Source organism: Mycetomoellerius zeteki, unplaced genomic scaffold (assembly GCF_001594055.1).
Source record: "Mycetomoellerius zeteki isolate Tzet28-1 unplaced genomic scaffold, Tzet1.0 scaffold31, whole genome shotgun sequence".
Taxonomy (NCBI): Eukaryota; Metazoa; Arthropoda; class Insecta; order Hymenoptera; family Formicidae; genus Mycetomoellerius; species Mycetomoellerius zeteki.
In genome coordinates, this window is record NW_017257294.1 from 1,160,062 (window position 1) to 1,180,851 (window position 20,790).

General features: G+C 34.2%; 4 protein-coding genes across 8 annotated transcripts; 2 read left to right on the top strand and 2 right to left on the bottom strand.

The window, feature by feature from the left end:
• The first annotated feature begins 1,415 nt into the window (after positions 1-1,415).
• LOC108724704 (cilia- and flagella-associated protein 52) lies at positions 1,416-7,455 on the top strand. The gene is given in 12 exon segments (XM_018451265.1): positions 1,416-1,609; positions 2,612-2,811; positions 2,887-3,064; positions 3,266-3,515; positions 4,497-4,773; positions 4,995-5,170; positions 5,235-5,383; positions 5,793-5,938; positions 6,065-6,216; positions 6,290-6,387; positions 6,390-6,845; positions 6,956-7,455. Coding segments are annotated over 12 exon segments (2,373 nt in total). The 5' UTR covers positions 1,416-1,563; the 3' UTR covers positions 7,201-7,455.
• Positions 7,456-7,471: 16 nt separating this feature from the next.
• Atg12 (Autophagy-related 12) lies at positions 7,472-10,129 on the bottom strand. Of its 5 annotated transcripts, none has more exons than XM_018451268.1 (4): positions 10,078-10,129; positions 7,963-8,149; positions 7,748-7,884; positions 7,472-7,658 (listed from the first exon to the last, which is right to left on the bottom strand). In XM_018451268.1, the coding sequence occupies exons 1-4, from the start codon at positions 10,090-10,092 to the stop codon at positions 7,536-7,538; spliced, it is 462 nt and encodes a 153-aa protein (XP_018306770.1). In that variant the 5' UTR covers positions 10,093-10,129; the 3' UTR covers positions 7,472-7,535. The 5 variants fall into 5 exon arrangements, with proteins under 5 accessions (XP_018306770.1, XP_018306772.1, XP_018306775.1 ...); XM_018451270.1 differs by lacking the exon at positions 10,078-10,129 and adding an exon at positions 9,390-9,507; XM_018451273.1 differs by lacking the exon at positions 10,078-10,129 and adding an exon at positions 9,356-9,506.
• Positions 9,644-12,837, top strand: LOC108724707 (uncharacterized). The gene is made up of 9 exons (XM_018451274.1): positions 9,644-9,947; positions 10,054-10,246; positions 10,360-10,573; positions 10,802-10,918; positions 10,981-11,150; positions 11,802-12,001; positions 12,135-12,324; positions 12,404-12,537; positions 12,627-12,837. Exons 2-9 carry the CDS (start codon positions 10,091-10,093, stop codon positions 12,796-12,798), a joined length of 1,353 nt encoding a protein of 450 aa, XP_018306776.1. The 5' UTR covers positions 9,644-9,947; positions 10,054-10,090; the 3' UTR covers positions 12,799-12,837.
• A 194-nt stretch (positions 12,838-13,031) lies between these two features.
• LOC108724764 (maestro heat-like repeat-containing protein family member 1) lies at positions 13,032-20,273 on the bottom strand. Its single transcript, XM_018451373.1, has 22 exons — positions 19,921-20,273; positions 19,669-19,814; positions 19,366-19,574; positions 19,087-19,253; positions 18,723-19,014; positions 18,379-18,585; positions 18,212-18,302; positions 17,996-18,148; positions 17,779-17,922; positions 17,407-17,705; positions 16,800-17,325; positions 16,150-16,307; positions 15,995-16,079; positions 15,734-15,921; positions 15,387-15,645; positions 15,125-15,302; positions 14,821-15,014; positions 14,361-14,744; positions 13,969-14,286; positions 13,563-13,913; positions 13,325-13,494; positions 13,032-13,247 (listed from the first exon to the last, which is right to left on the bottom strand). Exons 1-22 carry the CDS (start codon positions 19,961-19,963, stop codon positions 13,058-13,060), a joined length of 4,752 nt encoding a protein of 1,583 aa, XP_018306875.1. The 5' UTR covers positions 19,964-20,273; the 3' UTR covers positions 13,032-13,057.
• Between the last annotated feature and the right edge of the window lie 517 nt (positions 20,274-20,790).

Here is a 20,790-nt window from a genome sequence, read left to right on the forward strand (position 1 = left end):
GTGCAGCCGTTGAACCTTGTTAACGTCGACACGCGACGATAACGTATTAGTTAACAACGGAGGGGATACGCGCCAATTTCATCATTTCATATTTTTTACAAGGAAATGTACTTTGTGTTTCGGAGCGAGTTAATTATGGATCGGTTTTCTGACTTTGAACGGAATCGGCAATTATTTTCCATGAATTTATTCAAATTTTTGTTCAAATTGAAAAACGACAGGAAGACGTTTTTTTCTTACTCACTAAATTCTTTAGAATAGAATCTCATTTTAAAGAATAAATTAAGCCAGTCTTGGAAAAGAGTGATTTAATTTTCAATCTTTAAGAGCGAGTGATTTCACTCTTCAGAGTATTCACTCTGAAAGTTTTAGAAAGTACAGATCTGAAGTCCTTCACAGGGACTATTTGCCTTCGACGTGGTGACCACTTGTCTTCCGTATAATAATAATAGTCGACCTGACGAATTCTATTCACGTACTATCTCATGGCAAACGTACTGTCGGGTCCTCGTATATAAATTCTGATTCATGCAACTCTATTTTTTTTTTCTATGCCGGCAAAGCGTCTGATATTGATCGCGATATCGATGCTAATTATCTCTTTTGAGGCCACAAGGCCACTGAATCTGATACATTTTCCAATGCGACGGCAATGATATTTCAATCGTTTGTGACCAAGATAGAATCGACGATCCACGAAGTTCTCCAAGCGTGATTAATATCTCATATAAAAAATTACGTTTTTGTAATATCTGTCTATAATCTAATCTATAATTCTATTAAGTTATATTTTTTTTATTTTATATAGAGATTACAAAAAATACAGATAATAATATTGTATAAATAAATTATACAAAATGATATCTTATAATTGAAAGAAAAAGATATTTGTTTATTATTGTCGAATTTTATTGAGATAGATAAAGCTTATTTTTATCGTAATTATCTCGTTACTTAATTTAAATCAAATTATCTAATTCAAGATTAATTAAGAGTGTTAATTGTAAAATGATGTATCACGAATATATTTGAAAAAGTCATATGCTCCTTCCGATATTGCGGCTGGAATAGAAAGTTGAAAGCTAAATCGATATACACAAAAACTGTAATATCGACGATCGAAAATATATCTCTACAAAAAATATGCATATTATAAATATAATATACATATATAAATACATATAAGTATGGATATTACGAAACCTTGAGACTTACAAATTATGAATATTATTTTTAATTATTTATTTTTAACGTTTTTAAATTTATTTTTATGTCGCAAAAGATATTCCTACGATATTTTTAAAGTTATACTATTTTTAAATTTTTTCTTTGTATTAAAAGAAATAATAAAAAATACTTGACATCTTTTTTATACTTTTTTGAAGAGATAAAAGTAATTTTACAGAATAAAAAAACTTCAAAGGATTGACGAAATGCACGGGGTGCACAAACAATCAATTTATCACCACGGTGACGCTGTTTACGTCGCTTTCGCAACTTCATACTTTTCACAGCCTAGTATATTCTTAATACATTTATCGTAAAGTTGATGAACGGAGCGATATGGAGCCTCAGGATCTTGAAACGATTGGAATGATCACGTTTGACGGTTTGTACAAAAAACAGTATTATTCATCTTATCCTTTATATGATTTCAAACAACTAGAATTCAATTTCTATCAAATTCAAAACGGATTTATTTAAATAAGTAATTAAATAAATTTAGTTCAATGAATTCATAAAAAATATATAAAATTAATAAAGTCTAATTGAGTGACATCAGTCGAGTTTATAGAAAACCGAGGAACTTGAATTTTACAAGATTTAACTTTCTGAAAAATGTATAGAGGATAGGTCACTGACACCGACATACCACTTTGTTTTTAGACAATATTTCTTAAACAAAAAGTAAAAATACAACTTCAAAAACATAAATACAAACTAAAAAGTGTCTTCTATCAGATAGTATAAGCATTTTTTATAACACCATTTGCAATTTTGCAATAATTAAGTTTTTCGTAAGTTATGCAAAAATGAGCGTCTGACAAAATGGGCTCCAAAACTGACATAGTAGGCAATAATGCCAACATTCCCATTTTATAAATAAAGATATATATCCTATTCTGTAAAGAAAACTATTTTATGAAACTATAAACATTTAAAATGACATAATATTATCAATAATACAGTTACTATTATTTTAATTACGCAATTTGCAAAAGAACACCGTAAGAATTTTCATCTCGGATTCATAGAATTTGCTTTTAGTTGATTTGATATAGAAATAAGCCACAAATATATGAATTATGAGTTTGTATTTCTTTAATTAGCTAAACAGATCACGTTTTTATTAGTATTAATAAGGTGCAAAGGTTAGTTTCTAAGAAATAAGGGGATGTTGCTTTAGGAGACCTAATGTCAGTATCGGTGACCTTCCTCTAAGAACAACGATAAATCGAGATTTTATATAGCATAATGCTTTTATTTGCATATATTTCTAAATGAAATTAATTAATTACTCATATGCCACTTTGTACTTCTTCCATGATTAATAACTTTACATTCTTCCATTATATTTTATCTTTCCAATGTCCTTCAATCTTTTTTTAAGGTATAACGAAGAACTCTCTGCAATTGCATCCGGATGAGAAGCACCTTCTCTATCCGATGGGCTACAAGGTCGTCATAAGGAACATCGAAACTGGCGAGCAACGATTTCTCAGCGGTCACACAAATAATGTCTCGACATTGTGTGTCTCTCCGTGCGGTGAATACGTCGCTTCCGGACAGAACAATCATCTCGGTTTCAAGGTACGTATACATCTTAATATTCTCATATGCAATTCAATTATATTTGATTTCACCGATTACATCTTCGTGTCACAGGCCATGGTGATTGTGTGGAATTACATGGAAGGCACGATGAAAGGCAGTTACGAGACGCACAAGGTCGGCATCGTGGACCTATGTTTTACTTGTAATAGCGACTTCCTCGTGAGTCTCGGTGGCAGAGACGACGGCAACGTAATTATCTGGGACGTCGAAAAGAATTCTTTAATTTGCGGTACCATACCTTAATCTTTTTATCAATATCCATACAAATCTGCCAGAAGAATCTCAAGCAGATGTGTATATATAATATATGATTGAAGAAATATATATACAGAAATTTCTCCGCGAAAACGAAATTTTTTTGCAAACAATTTGTACGGTACAAATTTAATCCGCAAATTTATATCAAATATTGAGAAACAATCCTCCGCAGGTTCATTCGCCAGCAACGATACGAGCGGTAACGCATATAGTATTACGAGAGCGCATCTTCACGGCGAGTGCTTCGTTAGCGCGGGCGACAGGACGCTGAAGATCTGGTGGATCGAGGCGGAGAAGCGTCGAGTGCACAATCTCGACGTGGAAGTGGGCAAATTGAAGCGTCTCATCAACTGCATAGCCGTAGACGAAAAGGACGAGATCGTCTACTGCGGCACTTCTTCCGGCGATATCATTAAAGCAAGGTCACATACCCAGATAGCAACGTGTTTGTCTTGTTGCTGGCATATTGCTTGCTAAGTATGCATTGTTAAGTACGTGTTGCTACCAGAATTGCAGCAATTGAGTCATTTGTTGGCAATTTGATGCCTTCACGATGTGATAACATTGAGTAGCAATTAACTTGCCAGCAATTTGCCGACTTTAACTTTAAAATCGTCAAAATTCGTACTATTGCCATCATGTATACAATGCTGTCATATTGCCGATAACGCAAGATAACATTGATGTAGCTATCTTGCTGTTAAACTACTGGCAATACGTATACACATTGGTGTCTGCATGTTGCTACAATGTCGGTATATTCGAAATCGTTGAAGACAAATCTAGTTTGAAGGCAAGTTGTCAGCATCATAAGCAATCACAGATTTTGCTGAGACACGCTTTGCTATCAGCTTTATAGAGATGCCCAGGGTTGGCAAACGTTACTTTTCAGTTACTTTGTCGTTACTTTTTATAGTAAACAATTTGATGACGATGTTGCAATTTTTTATGACGATAACGCTAACTGACTAAACGCTAAGGTTGTACTAAAGTTAGAAAAATCACTTTGAAAAGTAACTTGTCACTATTATGCGTTACACCGAAAAAATTATAAGTATAACGAGTAACGCGTAACGTTACTCGTTACTAAAAAGTAACGCGTTACAAATTAGGAGTTATTTTTTTCAGTAACGAATGACTTTTTCAATCCATTATAAGTAACGATTGACTTTTCTAACTCTGATGTTAGCATTACCATCATAAAAAATTCACAATGTCATTATCAAATTGTTATTATAACAAGGTAACGATCAACAAAGTAACGGCGTTACAAGTAACGCGTTACTTGCCAACCTTGGAGATGCCTATGGAAAAATTAGTACTCACAGCTCTTCAATTAATATCTATCTTTTAATTGCCGTATCACTACGTTTTATCTTCGTTTATCGTCTCTTCTTTCTCAGGTTAAATTTGCGTGACAATCTGCAATGCGGAGAACCGGCGTGTTTGCCGGTGATGATCGGCTGCTACTCGAAGATAACGCGCGACCCGAGGAAGATGAAGATGGGCGAGGGCGATCTGTACGCAGGCGGAGTGAAGAGCCTGCTGCTTCTGAAGGATGGAAAACTGGTAGTCGGTACTGGTGACGGTACCATCGAGTTGATCCAAATAATAAGCAGGAAAGAGAGCCGAACGCACAAGCAGCCGTCGAAGTTTCCCAATACACCGCAGATACTCACTGTAAGTCGTTCAAGTCACTTCACGGCAGATACATTATAAGAAAGAAGTAGAAAGTGACCTTGCGGTCAACAAAGACGAAGGAAGGGAAAGATATATAAAGATATTGCAAAACGTGGAATTACAAAAACAAAAATTAATGACGAAAGTTGGCAATATACACATGACTTGCAAAGAATTTATGATGACTGAAATCGTAATTATTATCCTTTTTTATTAATCAGCATCAAAAAGAAAACGTGTGTAGCGCTATAACATCCATGGTTCTCCATTTAAACGAATTCGTTCTGGTTGGGACATCCTGGTGCGAGATCTATCAAATAAAGCTGTCAAATTTCACAGATATGCGTCTGCTCGTCACGTGTCACACCAGCTGCATATATAGCATCGCGTTTCCACGGTAAGGAAATTTTGCAACTACATGTTGGTTGATCGAATCGATTAACGTCGCTTTAATGTCGCAGCAATCATTCGGAGGTATTCGCAACAGGCAGCAAGAACGACATCAGGTTGTGGCTACTGGAAAAGCAGAAGGAGAGAGTTCGTGTCACCGTAGCGAATTTCATTTGCTCCAGTCTACAGTTCGCACGTGATGATCAAATGCTGCTTTCTGGTACGTATAGCCAGTCATATTTATATTTGTATTATCGAAAATTTTAACAAAAAATTCAAGTATTATATAAATCAGGAATTGTAACTCTTCCTTATGTTATTATCCGTGCAATTATCTGAGATTATTAATCTTCATGCATGTAAAATCTTTCATTCATCGGAAGTTCCCCGTTTATGTTTCAAAGACTTAACGGTTGCAATTTATTATAATTTTTGTACGCTATCGAGTCACCGTTCTTTTTTCCATATTCCAGAACTGAATTTTTTTACACGGTTCATTTTTGTCTTTTTCTCTCCGATGTGAAAAGAAAAAGAAGAAAGATGGACTATTCAAGAAGTTCAGGGCATGGAAGAAGAACAGGCCTCGTGTTTAAACTAAAAGAAACATTTTTATTGTTTACATGTATCAGCCTGGAACGACGGCATAATAAGAGCGTTCTCGTCGCACAACGGGGACTTATTTTTTTCTATTCATAACGCTCATACGAAAGCCATATCGACGATTGCCATCACGAGCGACGATACTACGCTGATTAGCGGCGGCTGCGACGGCCAGGTAATTTACTTCGCTCAATCGAATCTGATCGGCTAATTCTTTTCCTGCGGAAAAATTAACATCTATTCGTATTAATTATGCATTACACACCAATAAATTTTACCGTTTAACTTATCTGATTTCCAGGTGCGTATATGGGACATAAAAACTGACGTGCGGCAATTGATTAATATACTGAAGGAACATCGGGGTCCGATAACGTCTTTGCATATCTCAAGCAACAACGAGGATCTGATAAGTTCGAGTACGGATGGCACGTGCGTTGTTTGGGACATAATGTAAGTTTCGCTTGTAAAAATATTAATTAAGTTGGGGTGTAAGAGTGAATTTTACCGGGTTCTTTCATAACAGACGCTGCACCAGGAAACACATTCTCATAGGAAACACGATGTTTATGATGGCACAATTTACGCCCGACGGCATTCAGATCTTGACATGCGGCACTGATCGAGGGAGACTCTGGACGGTTCGTTAGTACGGGAGATCGAAGGCTCGAGCGCCGGAACGATGAATTGCGTAGACATCAGTTTGGATGGTCGATGCTTCGTTACTGGTTCCAATGATTGCACCATCAAAATCTGGGAGTATAATAGCGCGGATCTCACCCACGTTGGTACTTCCCACGCCGCGATAATCACCGCGTGTAAGTTCAGTACGGACGGCAAGCATATAGTAACAGCAAGCGCTGATGGATCAATTATAATATGGAAACGTCCATCCGAGGTCTTAAAGGATTCCAAGAGCGTGCCAGTTCAAGAGGATGAATCAGAAAGAGCCGCTAGCTCGACACGTAGCGTGCCCAATGAGGATGCGGACAAATTATCTTCGCGAAAAGCAGAGGCTGATGGAAGTGTCGTGATGGATCAGACTGCACGATCCTCTAAAAAATCTAGTTCATCATGTACAAGTAAGTATATTATATTCTTAAATGTATGACAAAGTAAAACACAGATTTATCAGAGCAATGTAAATCTTACATGTTATTGCAATTCATATTTGTTGATTTATTAACGATAGGTAATCAGAAACCGCCGTCAGTTGCTTCTGATCGAAGTAAAGGTTCCAAAAAAGAAACGCGCGAAGAAAGAACACCCGTTTGCAAATGTACATCGCGAGTCTCGGCAAGCTCCAAATCAAGTGCAAGCATACCGAATCAATGCCGATGTAAGGACACAAAGAGTGATAGATCATCTAGCAAAATAAGGACGATGGAAAAATCGAAAGAATCTTCAGATTCATGCAGCAAAAGATCCATTACGTAATAATAAAAGACATAATGCACAATTATTTCGTGACAAATCGATTAATTTATATACTCGGGGTTTCGATATTACTATATTAAAAAATGAATGCGTACAATAAAACTGTGCAGCATTTTTCTACCTTCCTAACATAAATACGTAATTCCAGCAAGAGAATTCTTTTACAAAACAACGGTAAAAACCGGATATCATAATTATAATCATAATTATATTATACATAAGTAAAAATTATATAATAAATAGAAAACTAGAATTATCACAATGTGTTTTGTATCAACTTATATATTATTCTTTGTCGGAGAAAATTAATATTGGCAAGCTAATTTTAACAAATCTCAGCCCCATGCTTGACTCTTACAGTAATGTATAACCAACTTTCCGTCAGCACCGTAGCAGTCATACAAATTCTTGACCGTCTGATCTGGAGCAGGTGCAAATGTTTGATTAACATAGAGAAACTGAAAAGCAAAAAATTCATTATTATTATTATTATTATTATGCTTCATTGTACTGGCAAAAGAGATCAGAAAAAAGTACTTCAATGTACCAGTCTCTCATTGGAATCCAGCTTGAGATACTTCTTTATAAATTCAGAAATCCGTCCGATAGGATTGTCTTGACAAACTGACCATTTTTTCTGTTTCATAATTGGAGCGTTAGCAGTAGCCTTCAGCAGTATATCAACTATGAAATTTAAATGTAAAATTCACTTTTTAAAATATATGCTTGTAAAATTGTACGTATACGAAGGTAAAACCATACTCTTTGATTTGTCCTTTGGCACTGTCTGAAGCTCATTTCGTGTCGCGTTTCCCTCAGGGATGGTCTCTAAATTGGCCGGTGGATCTTCCGTTGTTAAGTTATCTGGTGTCTCTTCAATCTTTGCATCAGTAGTTGCACTGTTTACCTCTTCCTTGGTTGCCATGGCACAATGTAATATATCTTGTATCTGTTACAGTAAAAACAAAAATTCAATGATTATATATATACTTACTAGTGAATATACATTTAAAAGAAAAGTAAGAGAAATAAAATTTAATATATTTACTCTTATCAACAAACATATATTAATAAAACACTTCAATAAAAGCTAATCGATATAAATTCTTCACATATCTTTTCAACAAGTTGTTTATTAAATGCATTACATGTTGATACTTTAAATTTAAATTCATTCGTTTTACACTAAAATATATATATATAAATGTATAGGTTATAATATAATCATTTGATTATACGATATTTAAAATACTTATCATAAAATTACATAGAGAATTTTTCAAGAAATAAACAAGCTATATAATAGGCCTGTTTTTGGCTGAACTACTGCACCAGTTCATCTTTCTTCCTTTTCTCTCTAGGAGGAAAAAAGAGGAAGAAAAATGAACTAGTGCAAAAGTTCAGCCAAAAAGAACAGGTCTAATATAAAGGGTTATATTATTTAATAAAATAATGTAGTTTTTGCTTTTGACAACTAAAGAACTATTGCAAACCAGAATGGCATTTTTAATTATATGTACATTGTTCGTGTATACTTTTGTTCAAATCAGAATAGCTAATGCCAGTAAAAGAATCACAATTATTCCTTTTCTACGTTTTTTATCCGATAACTTTAGCACATATATATGCGTAAATTTAGTAAAGTATATACACAATAACAATGTTTGTTAGACAAATCTTGTATACATATCCCTGGTGAAAATTTTTCTCAGAATTTCTATATAATTTAATAACTTTCTCACATTTTTTATACGAATTGGAACACTACCTCAGAAAATTCACATCTTTTTTCAGAATTTTTCATATATGTTAATTATGAAATATCGTAAGATTTCTGAGATTTTTGTAAATATAATTTCTGATGAAATGTTATAAAATCTAAAAAAAATATAAATATTTTTTAAAAATCATGGAATGAGAAAATTCAGAATATTTCAGAATTCACTTGTATGAAAAATTCTGAAAGAAAATGTAAACTTTCTGAATATTTCTGAGTATTTCTGAAAAATGTTCCAATTCGTATAAAAATTCTGAGAAAAATTTTCACCAGGGATATATATGAGATATCAAGAAACTTACACGTTATTTCTCGCGGAATAAAATAGACGATAGAATCGGCAAGGAACAAAAAATTATGTTTTACATTATTTTATACTTTGTAGTTCGCAACAACACGATCAGCTGATTACTCCGAGCATCCCGATAGACGCACTGAAGCCACTGAATGACTGAATAGGTATGACTTATTTCTGTACTAAGACTGTCTAGATCACACAATCTATAGAACACTAGAATTATCTTTCTCGTTTTCGCCAAATGTCAAATATATATCTATTTCACTTAAAGTTCTAAAAAGTTCTAAAGTGTACACTATTTCAGAGAAAACAAGCCTCGTATTAACCTAACTTAACTTTAGACACGCAACACGTCACAACAATAGGGAGTAGGACACTTTCATCTTGGACACTACATATCTAGATTATCTATTTATTAATATTTATGCATCATGATTCAGAAGTGACAATTCTACAGTCTATAAAAAAACTTTTGGTGTCTTCCTACAAAAAGAGAAATAAAAGTTTATAGTTTCTATAGTTGCAAACGAAGTTAACGTGTACGAGAAGCGAAAGGTAAACAGCAACTAATATGATAATACATTTAAATATGTAGCCTTCAATTCTTTTATCAACAGTACTGACAGAACTAAAGTGTAATTGAAAGAATAAACCAAGAGTATTTTGTAACAGGTAAATTACTTTTTAAATTTTACTTTTTACTGTACTATCTGAAATATAAGACAAAAATATATATTGTAATACTAAAAAATAAAAGGATTATTTGAACAGATAATAGTTCTTCCAGTTACGAATACCGCACATTTTTCATCGCCATGGTAGAAACAGCTGGGTGTGGAGAATTGCAGCAGTTGGTTCAAGAAGAAGAATGCGAAGAACCGCTCAGCCATGGAGGAGAAGTTACTCCTCCATCGACACCAGCGAGATCTCATCGTCCGAGCAAAACTGAAGTTCATAATTCCAGTATATCGGTATGACGTAATGTACAATCATAATGTACAATCATAATGTACAATTATCTTGATTCTATTATTTTGACAACGGTACGATAATGTAATTATAAACCTGGATGATATTTTTGCAGCAACAAATATTATGGGAAAATAACGCACAAACATCGCCAATTATTAGTAAAGGAAGCTCCGGTCAAGGGACAAGTCAAGGCTCCATGGTTTCCAGTCGAGCTGCTAATGCTTCAAGTTATACTGGCAATCAATCTCGACTGACATATCTTAATGAGAAGGAAAAGCAGAGGCCTAATCGGCCTGATCCACCAAGAATTGTAAGACAGCACAAAGGTAATTAAGGCTCTGGAAATCATTTTAAATACAATGATTTTTCATCTTCTCAGTTTCTTTTATTCTCCAATTCTATTTCATTTGCTTTTCATTTCATAAATATATTTATATACATTTATATATTTGGTTATAATTTTTTAATTTTTTATAATTTATGATTTTGTTGTGTATAAGCCTTATGTTTAAGTTTTACGTCTTTTGATTTTGTTTTGGCATTATTATACAAAGCCGTGGTGCCATGCAAACACCATTGCTTTCTGTCAGAGGTTCCTGATGTTCGCCATATGGAGCAAGCTTTGCTACAATTGCTGGAAGATTTTCACAGTGGCAATTTGCGAGCATTTGGTTGGTACAGTTCATGATGTATAAACAATAGAATACTTAATGAGCTCGACAATTGTTTATAGGAAAAGATTGTAGTATGGAGCAGATGACGGAAATACGAGAACAGCAGGAACGTTTGACCAGACTACACTTCGAGCTAGGTCAACGACAGGAAGTGGGTGGCGAGCAGTCAGGTCTTCGACAATCGAGCGCAAATGTGCGCCATTTGCTTCATCGTCTTCAACAACTTAGTGTTTGTATAGAAAAGTTACATAGCAAATGATTATCTTGTATTTACTGTTACATATTATAAATTCTTATAATGATGGTCGAGGGCGTATCATTATATTATTATATACAATTTTTATAAAAGATATATTACTAAATATATATATATAGTATAATATAATGTACATATATACCTAATATAAAGTATTTTATGTTGGAAGAAGGGAGGATTATAAATGCAATCTTAGATATACGATTATATCATGCATGAAAAGATCCGAATAATGTAAAGTTTTTATTAAGAATATATATTAAAAATTTGAAACATTTTTCACACAACAGGTTTATAATTACATATCACATACATATATTATTATGTATCTATTACTATATAAAAGTATGTTTTATCAATTCAGTGGCATCACGCACTAAAACAATTGCCATTTTCGCAGCTATGTAGATTGCACTCTGTAATTGATGTTTTAAATGTTTTAATTATGTTTATTTTAAATCTTTCATTTATCGATCATGCAAATCAGATATATTCCATTTGTATAAAGAATCAGCTATATATAAATATTAACATTATTTGATGTAATTAAAATTTTTTTTCACGAGTTTCAAAAGCTGTAATTTCTGTATCCTAGGTATCTAATATTTTAGTAGATTGCTGCAGAGATTTGCGAGGATGAAATTAGCAACGTCATTACAACCACAACGCACGATTACAGCTCATGATACTTTGGAACACCTGAGCTATGCAAAACGTCCTGCATTCAATGCACTGTGGGAACCGAAGAATATGATCGGTATTGATGTAAAAACGACAGAAAAAAAACGTATTCTTGGAGACAAATATCTGGAGAGCATAATCAAGTAATGATTTGATAACAAGATCAATTTAATAAGACAACAAGATACACAAGATCAATTTGATAATTTCTATATGTATCCGATTCTGCGCACATATAATTATGCATAAATTTCTGGAATATTAATCTTGATTTAGAGAAAGGCCAAGAAGCTATATGGTGCCAAGTGTAAGTTTAGATGACGTGCAAGATAAAGATCAAAGAAAATTAGTGATCGACTTTATATACCAAAAAACGATAGATCAAGCGGCGAAGGAAGTTTGGAGCGATTTTAAAATACAACGTCCTTGTTTATACATAAAGAGACACGTAGAAGCGGAAAAACCCGTATTATATTATTTTATACAATTATTATAAATTTGCAATAAGCTTCATAGCAATTATAAACAGATTGAATAATTTATAGGAAATTGATCGACAAATGATATCTCGTTTGCCAGTGAGATTTCAAGGAACTGCTAGGAAATGGGATAGCATGCAAAGTCGTTCTTTTCTCGTAGATATTTGCTATAATAAAAAAATTAAAAGAAAGAGCGCCATGTATGTAAAAGAAAAGTTACTTACAGTAATTCTCTTTTTCATAAAGAAAAAATTTTATATAGCTAAATAATTTGAAAAATTATTTATAGTGAATTAGAAACACATGCAAGTAAAGAGATATCAGAAGAAGAGCAAATGATAAGAAAATTAATCAATGAAAATAAAATAAGTATTATTTATGACAAGTTGCCTTTGTCGTATACAGGACATAGACCATATATTGCACATAAAGTGCCGATAGAGAAGAGAGAAATTAATTAATCAAAAAGTAACAGTGTACCAATTAATTTACAAATATGTCTTCCCACATGATCCTAATAAATCAAATGCCTATTTACATATTCTATCTAATAAATTTATCATAATTACAATAAACATTTTTATAATAATATGGCTTGTAATAAATTGACTTTTCAAAATCTATTTTACAATATCACAAGAAAAAAAATTAACTCGAAAGGTTTTTGAAATCTTAAAAATATTTCTCAATTCATCTCGAAACAAAACATCGAAAACTACCTTAAAGTGTAAAACAAAATGAAAGGGCTTGCGAAGCGCGCATTCTGACAATATTTTCTCTATCACGTAGGAGCTGTAACAATCTTTGTACATCTTCGGGTCTTGGGGAATTGAATAACCCTAAGAGCAGCGCGGACGTAGCTCTGGTATGATAATTCTCCGATCTAGAGTAACCACGAACAACGGCGTTTCTGTCAAAAAGATAATAAAATTTAGAGTACATGCTTATATTTAATTCAATTAAAAAATACATTACGGTATTGTATACCTTAATTCTTCAGCTCTTTGTGGGAATTCTTCTTTCAAACAGTTTATCAAGTCTTTGGAAAAATCCTCGAAACTGAACTTTACTTGTGGTCCCAAATTAGTACGTATCACATGCGATAATTTTTCACTCTGTACGATACTTGTAGTTTTACATAAGGTTTCCTGTGCAGTCTGTTGTAAGCGGCATAAATAAACCTGAACAAGTAACTGAATAACACATTTTACAGTAATACACATACCTTAACTACTGTTATATTCGAATCTTCCAGTCTTATTATCAAAGACGGCAAACAGCCTAGAAGATGATCAATCAGATCATCATCCGGTAACATAACTGATCTGTGCCAATTGGTGGCTATCGCTCCCAAAGCATCTATGGCAGCAAGTTTCATTTCCCAGTTTTCTTTCTCGATGAATGGTTTCAAGGCCAGGACTACTCGCGGGCTAATAGGTCTCTTGTATTGAACTGATAATAATACTGAGAGGCCACGTAACGACTCAAGTACTACTTCAGCACCGCCTTCTCCTCCGGCAGTCTCCTCCAATCCATCGAGTAAAGCTTCCATGCAATTGTCGAAATATTCATCGACCTAAAAGACAACAGTTATGTCAGTATATGAAAATACGTATTAAAAAATTCTTTACCTGTCTCGGATCCAAGTAGGCTATTCTAGCAAGTCCGATGGTAGCGAGTTTTCGCACTAAAGACGATGAATCGGCCTTAGCGTCGTGCAAAGTATTAATTATGGCATCAAGCCATATAGTTCCACAATTTATTTTACCAATCAATTCCGAATAAAAGGTGGCAGCGACTCCTCGCTGTATGGGTATCGTGCTAGTCATCAATTTACCCAGATATTGAGTCATGTTTGAAAGAACCTCGCTTTTAGTTGATATACATTTCATCAATGTTCGTACAGTCGATATCAGGCTTTCTTCAGCTTGTGTTTCGGAAGCAAATGTCTAGATACAAAAAATTTACATTATTAACTTGAAGTAAAAACAATCGTAAATTTGTAAAATGTTTTTATATGTACAGTCTCTATCGGCAAATTGGCTGCAGCGTTCGGCTGGATGATTACTAATATGTTGGTTAATATAGAATATACTTCCGTATGAGGATTTATCTTTTGCGCTGCCCGATTCGGCACGTATCCGTACTTTGTATTTATCACCGACGCAGGAGCTTCGACATGTAACCAACCCGAGAGATATTTGAGAAGGACTGATAACAATCCCGCTAATTGCGTGTCGGTAATTAAGCTTTCCACGTGCGGCGATTCAAGAAGATGCTTTAAGCCTACGATAGTTGCCAAGGACGAAAGAGATGCGATATTATTTCGTCCAGAATACACGGACGGAAGAGGAACATCAGAGAATAAATTGCTGGATTCGAGTTTTACTAATAGCATATCCAAAGCCTGAAAAAAATATTTGTACATATATCTATAACGCAAAATATAAACGATTACGTAGTATTTAGAAAGATAGACCTACTCGAGGTCCAAGGAAGTCATTATTGCCAATTTCTTTCCAGCACAACGCGGTGCCTGGATCCAGTGGTAACGGCTGAGACAAAAGATACTCGATCACTTCTTCCGGATGATGCTTCATTAAAGATACTATAGCCACCGTTGCAATGTATCTACAGCTCGCGTTTTCCATTTGTCTCATTTGCGCAATAATATTTTCTACATAAATAGCGAAAAAACATTTTATTAGCAATATAAAAAATTGTAAAATTGAATAAAGATTTTTAAATGATCACGATTAGTGACAGAATAATTTACACTTTACATACCGATTAAACAAACATCAGTTCTAGATATCTCCGATCCTTTAATTTGAAAATGTTGCGAGAGAGCTATACCTGCTACCAAGCTCGCTTCTCCATAGAATAACAAGCCTTCTATCAAACCCTCCGCTAAGCTAACTATCTCGCCATTGGGAATTTTCTGCGATACCGCAATAGCTAGTCTCTGTAACAATAACATGTTTTTTTCATTTTTCATTATCGTAAGATTAGCCGTGATTATTTACATCGTTCAATTATACCAACTTACTTGTACAGCTCCGTAAGATACCGATGAGTCTTCGATCATAAGTTCTTTCTTTATTTCTTGTATATCCTCACTCAAGGTATTATCAGGTGATACATGCCGATGACGGGCTGCAATATCCAAAGAGAGAAACATACAATCTATCGCCAGTGGTCTTAACGCAAATTCGGTATCCGCACACCAGCATAAAGTTCTTCCTACAAGTTTTCCGGCATCCAACTTGCCACCTGGATATGTATATTTCAGAGAATTATAATAAGATCTGTAAAAGAGAATAAATGTTATAAATATATAACGTATTTGTATAATAAAGTGAGATATATTTGTGTGATTGTAATTGTAATAATTACTGAAGCACTGTATGCAGCACTAATAGAGTAGTTTTTCTTTCCACAATCGACTTGGATTGCATCCAGGGTAACAATATGTCAACCAGCTCAGACAGCGCGTCCGCTGAATCAGATACAATCTCGCTGGACACAGTTCCCAATTCGTCTACAACTTGCTGCATTATTTCTGGATGTAATTGCAAAGCAATCTAAGATAAAGAAATTAATATTATCACGACAACAATCGATAAATATGTGATAATGTAATCTTAATTTTGGTACCTCTGAACTAGCACTAATCGTCTTATCCAATACTGCACCGAGGAAAATTTGTCTTTCCTCATTATTTAGTACTGGCGGTATACGTCTGAAAATGTTAAAAAAAAATACATTAACGTCAATTCGTGATGTCGAATAGATTGTTAAATAAAACGTACATTAAAGAATTTGCTGCTTTCAATATCGCCGGATAGAGTTGCAATGGCCTATATCCCGTCGACGACTGTAAAATTCCCAATAGAGTGGCTAGAGCAGTAGCTTTCATACGCAGGCCCTTAGATTCGGGCAATCTGACGGGATGAACAGCGTTGGCCACCTACAAATTAAAAAGTAGAGAATTTTACTCTATAAATATATATATTCAATATGTGTGTGAAAAATTTACAGGAAGAGAGAGGATAAGTCCGAAAGGAATACCAAATGTATGACTTAGGATAAACGATATCACCTAAATAATAACATCCGAAATGTAACGTTCCGCCGTCAATTCTAATAGTTTACATTCAGATTTATTTATTCGTTTATTAAGATTGAAATCATATATGGAATTTATTATTTATAATTGCGAGAGCGGTGAATTGATAGTCATATCCCGCATATTCCTCGATTTTATCTAAAGCTCAGAGAAGACAGTAAGAAATTATTCTACACAGTTATTATTTCCTAAAATAAAGCTGTAGAGACAAATTTGAAAAAAGGCTTCTAGATAGTCTAGAGTTACACAATCATAAAACAACCCTTTCTAAAGTGACTGCCAACGTAAGGATGATAAAACATGCTGAAGGAGATTAAAATTGAATTAAATTACTTGTTCCAAGACTGACAATCCTGCTTCCTTTGTAGACAGCTCCTTGCATTCGTGCAACTGTTTAATAGTCCACGATAACACATACTTTTCGAAAACAGGGAAAAGTTCTTGCGGATCTCCTTTCTGAGCAATTTCGGCATAAGACTGCAATAAACCCGCTTTTGCAGCTTCAGCGGTAGCGGCAGCTTTCGTGTCCTTCACAAAACCTAATAATCTTACGGGGGCTTTCCTAGCATCCTCGATGGTGCAAAACTCTTCCATTAATTTCAGCACAATACTCAAATGCCGTTTGGCACAAATGCCAACCGCTCGCGCAAATTCCTTAGTAGTGCCGTGAGAACGCGCGAGTTCGAGGAGCAGGGTGATATGAGCGTTGTTGTTGCAGGTAGATGCCAAAAGCGGCGCTACGCCCGGTGTGTTTACTTTCAAAGCGAGTTCGTCAGCGAGCTTCGTGCCCCACGATTCTCCTTCCAGTTTCACACTCTCTTCTAACCATTCTACAACTTTTTTTTCCCAGATTAAATCCCTAAAAATTAAAAAAATTAAAAGTAGCTATTAACAATATAGATATACATATAAAAAAATGTATATAAAAAATATTAAATACCATTGAATGGCATCTTTCATTTCTTTAGAGCTTTTTCGAGAGTTTCTTCTACCATGTAAAAATTCCTGCGAAAGTTCGTGCAGTTTTTCATCCCAATAAGGTTTCACTTGATGACCTACCAGAGGTGCTGCCGACTTTAAAAAGACCATTACTGCGGGTCGATTAACTGGATTGCTTAACAATTCCAGGCATCTGCCTAAGACTTTTGTACCAGGGAAATCCCTCTCATTTGTTGAAGAGTTTTCATTACGTATTATTTTTACCGCTAATGGAGACAGTGAACGTAGCACGGATGTGACCTATCAACAAAGAAGAGTAATAATTGAATTAAATTTAATACATGATAACTATCTTAAGAGAATTGTTACTTACGGATGCTACGCAAGCCGAATCCAGCAATGCACTTATCAAACACGGCCATAGCCAAGATTCAACACCATCAACTGTCGTTGCGAGCAGATATAAAGCTTCGGAACATGCTTCCATGTCGTCACTCTTTATTTCGCAGTGTGACACCTATTTTAAGACAAAGTTAATTTCTCAATTATTTTTCTCTAACTTTTTCCTAATTTGAATCTCGTTCACGTACCATATAGCGAACAAATTTAGCCCTCTGTGACGGCAATAGGGGAAACATCGGCCGTGCCGCGAGTGCCACTATAGCACCGACCATTTGAAGCGCACCATTCTCTCCAAGAGACTCCTGCAGGCTAAGTGCAATTCTTTGCAGGGATCCATCGTCCTAATAAAACAATATGCATATTTACTATGGCATACTTATTAATAAAATTATATATTTTCGTACCTCTGGCGGAAGAGTATTTATAAGATGTCTGAGGACTACCAAAGCACGGGTACGTTGATGAGCAATTGGTGATTTCAACTGCTGTAAAATTCTGCAAGAAAGTAAAAAATGAATGATTAAAACTCTCACAATTTCATAATTTAATGAAATATGAAAACGTCAGTTACCTATCGAGACCTTCTTCAGGGTACAAAACAACCAATGATCTAGAGCACTGTAGCACTTCATAATGTGTAAGAACCGCATCCCGAGTTGCTTCAAAGGGACAAATACTAACGAATTCGGATAGAGTTTGATGAATCATCTCCATAAATGCACGAATTGCCTCTTTGTCATTTTCAGTCTCAACAGAACTTAAAATCACAGCTATAACTCTATTAATGTTACAATATTAGTTAAAAAATATATATATAGACGTTCATTTAAATTTAGTAATAGTATTAAAGAAATAAGTATTAAAGAAATAATATAACATACAGTGAATGAACTTATTGTAAATTATGAAACTCACCTTACAGCAGCTAAACGTACGTTTTGCTTTCTACAAAGATTTAAACATACGGGTGTCAATTTTACAATTCTCTCACTATCTTGCTGCACAGGCAGCAAAGATACTATAGGCACGAGTGTTGTTAAAATAGCTTCCGTTGATTTGGAATCGCGAGATGTTTTCAACCAGTTGTTTATTAAAAAATCAAAAACAGAGCAAATTTCTTCTACAAATGTCTGCTTCTTAATTCCTAGAGACAAGTCTTCTCCATTCGTTATATAATCGTTTATAGCTTCGCAAAACTTAGAAATCACTAGAAATAAAAAACAATTAGTTACACAGAGCTTCATTAATCTTAAAAGGAATAAAATGTATGTATATTTACTGAAGCAAATTGCCTGTTTGAGGATTTCTTCGCGTATTTGATTTAACATTGGTAACATGATAGTCAATGTTATTTTAACAAAAGACAACATTCCATATGGATTGGCTGCTGCGAGCTTTCCTATTGTGAAAACTATTGCAGGATTAGGAATCACCCCAGGTTCCAATCTACAAATATGGTTATATAATCTATTATCACTAAATTAAAGCAGATCAGTATTATATTCAAGTTTTATAGTATGTTTATGACAAATAAGTTAATAATCGCAAAAGGATATACTTAGTTAAAAGTCCACCCGTAGCTTGCATACAGTGTATTTTGCAAAGCTCAATCAACAACTCGGCTGCCTCATTCTCAGTCTCTCCTATTAACTCATTCACTGCTACCTCAGCGAGAGACGTTACTAGATCTACATTTAAACTTGTAGCTGAATATCTACATATGTTGGATATTATGTTCAACAAGGATCCCATGTGTTCTGTGGATATCTTTAAACAGCAACAATCATATAATCATACAATCATATAATCATGATATCATATAGAAGAGCAATCTATAATATAAATCAAGCTAAATATCAACCTTTTTATGCATCTCCCAAAAATATATAGCAGCATGGATGACAACTTCTGGATTCTTCTTGCTTATTCTTTCAATCGACTCGATCACGGACTGCTTTACATCCTGATTCTTGTCGTTTAAGGTGTCTAATAAGGCTCCGATTACAGCTGAAAATGGTTATATTTTGGTCATTTACAGCAAGCATTTATTAAATGCTATTCGATTGGCAAAATAATTTTAGATTTATTTGCTTCTAATTGTTTATATTTCTACCTGGTAATTCGGAATTATAATTCTCTTCTAGTTCCTCCTTCATGTTTACAAATCAAGTGCTAAGAAGAAGTTCTTCTGACGAGAAATGTTATATTTCTAAAATCTTATATATTTATTGACATTAGATTTGAAGGATCACTTGTCACACGTCGTCCCATGCAATGATAAAAGTATTTATTCTATCGTTATATATAATTAATGCAATCCATTTTTTACCGCGGTGGTTCCCCTGAACAACTTGCAAAGTTGCAAATTAACCTCTTTGGTCAATTCATCTGCGCCTCATTTGCGGTGCAAATACACATCTGTATATTTTATCATATTTCATCTCCTAAAAGAAACATTTTGCTACGAGACTTCTTTTAGCTTATTTCTTACGTAAGTACAACAATTTCTAAAGAGTTGAATATTGCAATTTAATCTTTAAAATATATAATAAATAAAGTTAACTGCACAAGAGTGCAGTTTATTATAATTAACTGCACTCTTGTGCAGATGTTAGAAATTTAATTTTGTCTTTTCTTGCAAAATGTCGTTTTACATCAAATTGTAAATAATTCTCCTGATTACAAATATCGCACTACAGCGCAATTTTTTCGGCATTTAAAATCATAATTTGGTTGAAGAGAAATTTGTCCCCAATACACGCTTGCATCGATCGTCGCACTATCGATACGCAATATCGATAGGGCGATCGACATCGATTTTATATCGATAATTAAGCGGCCGATACAAGTGTATCAAAAACAAATTTCTAAAATAAAAGAACATTAGTTTAACTAGCGATTAATTTGTTGAATGTCATCAACTAAAGTAATGTGAATAGAATTATTTAATGTCCCTCGATATATGAAAAGAAAGATTCAAGAC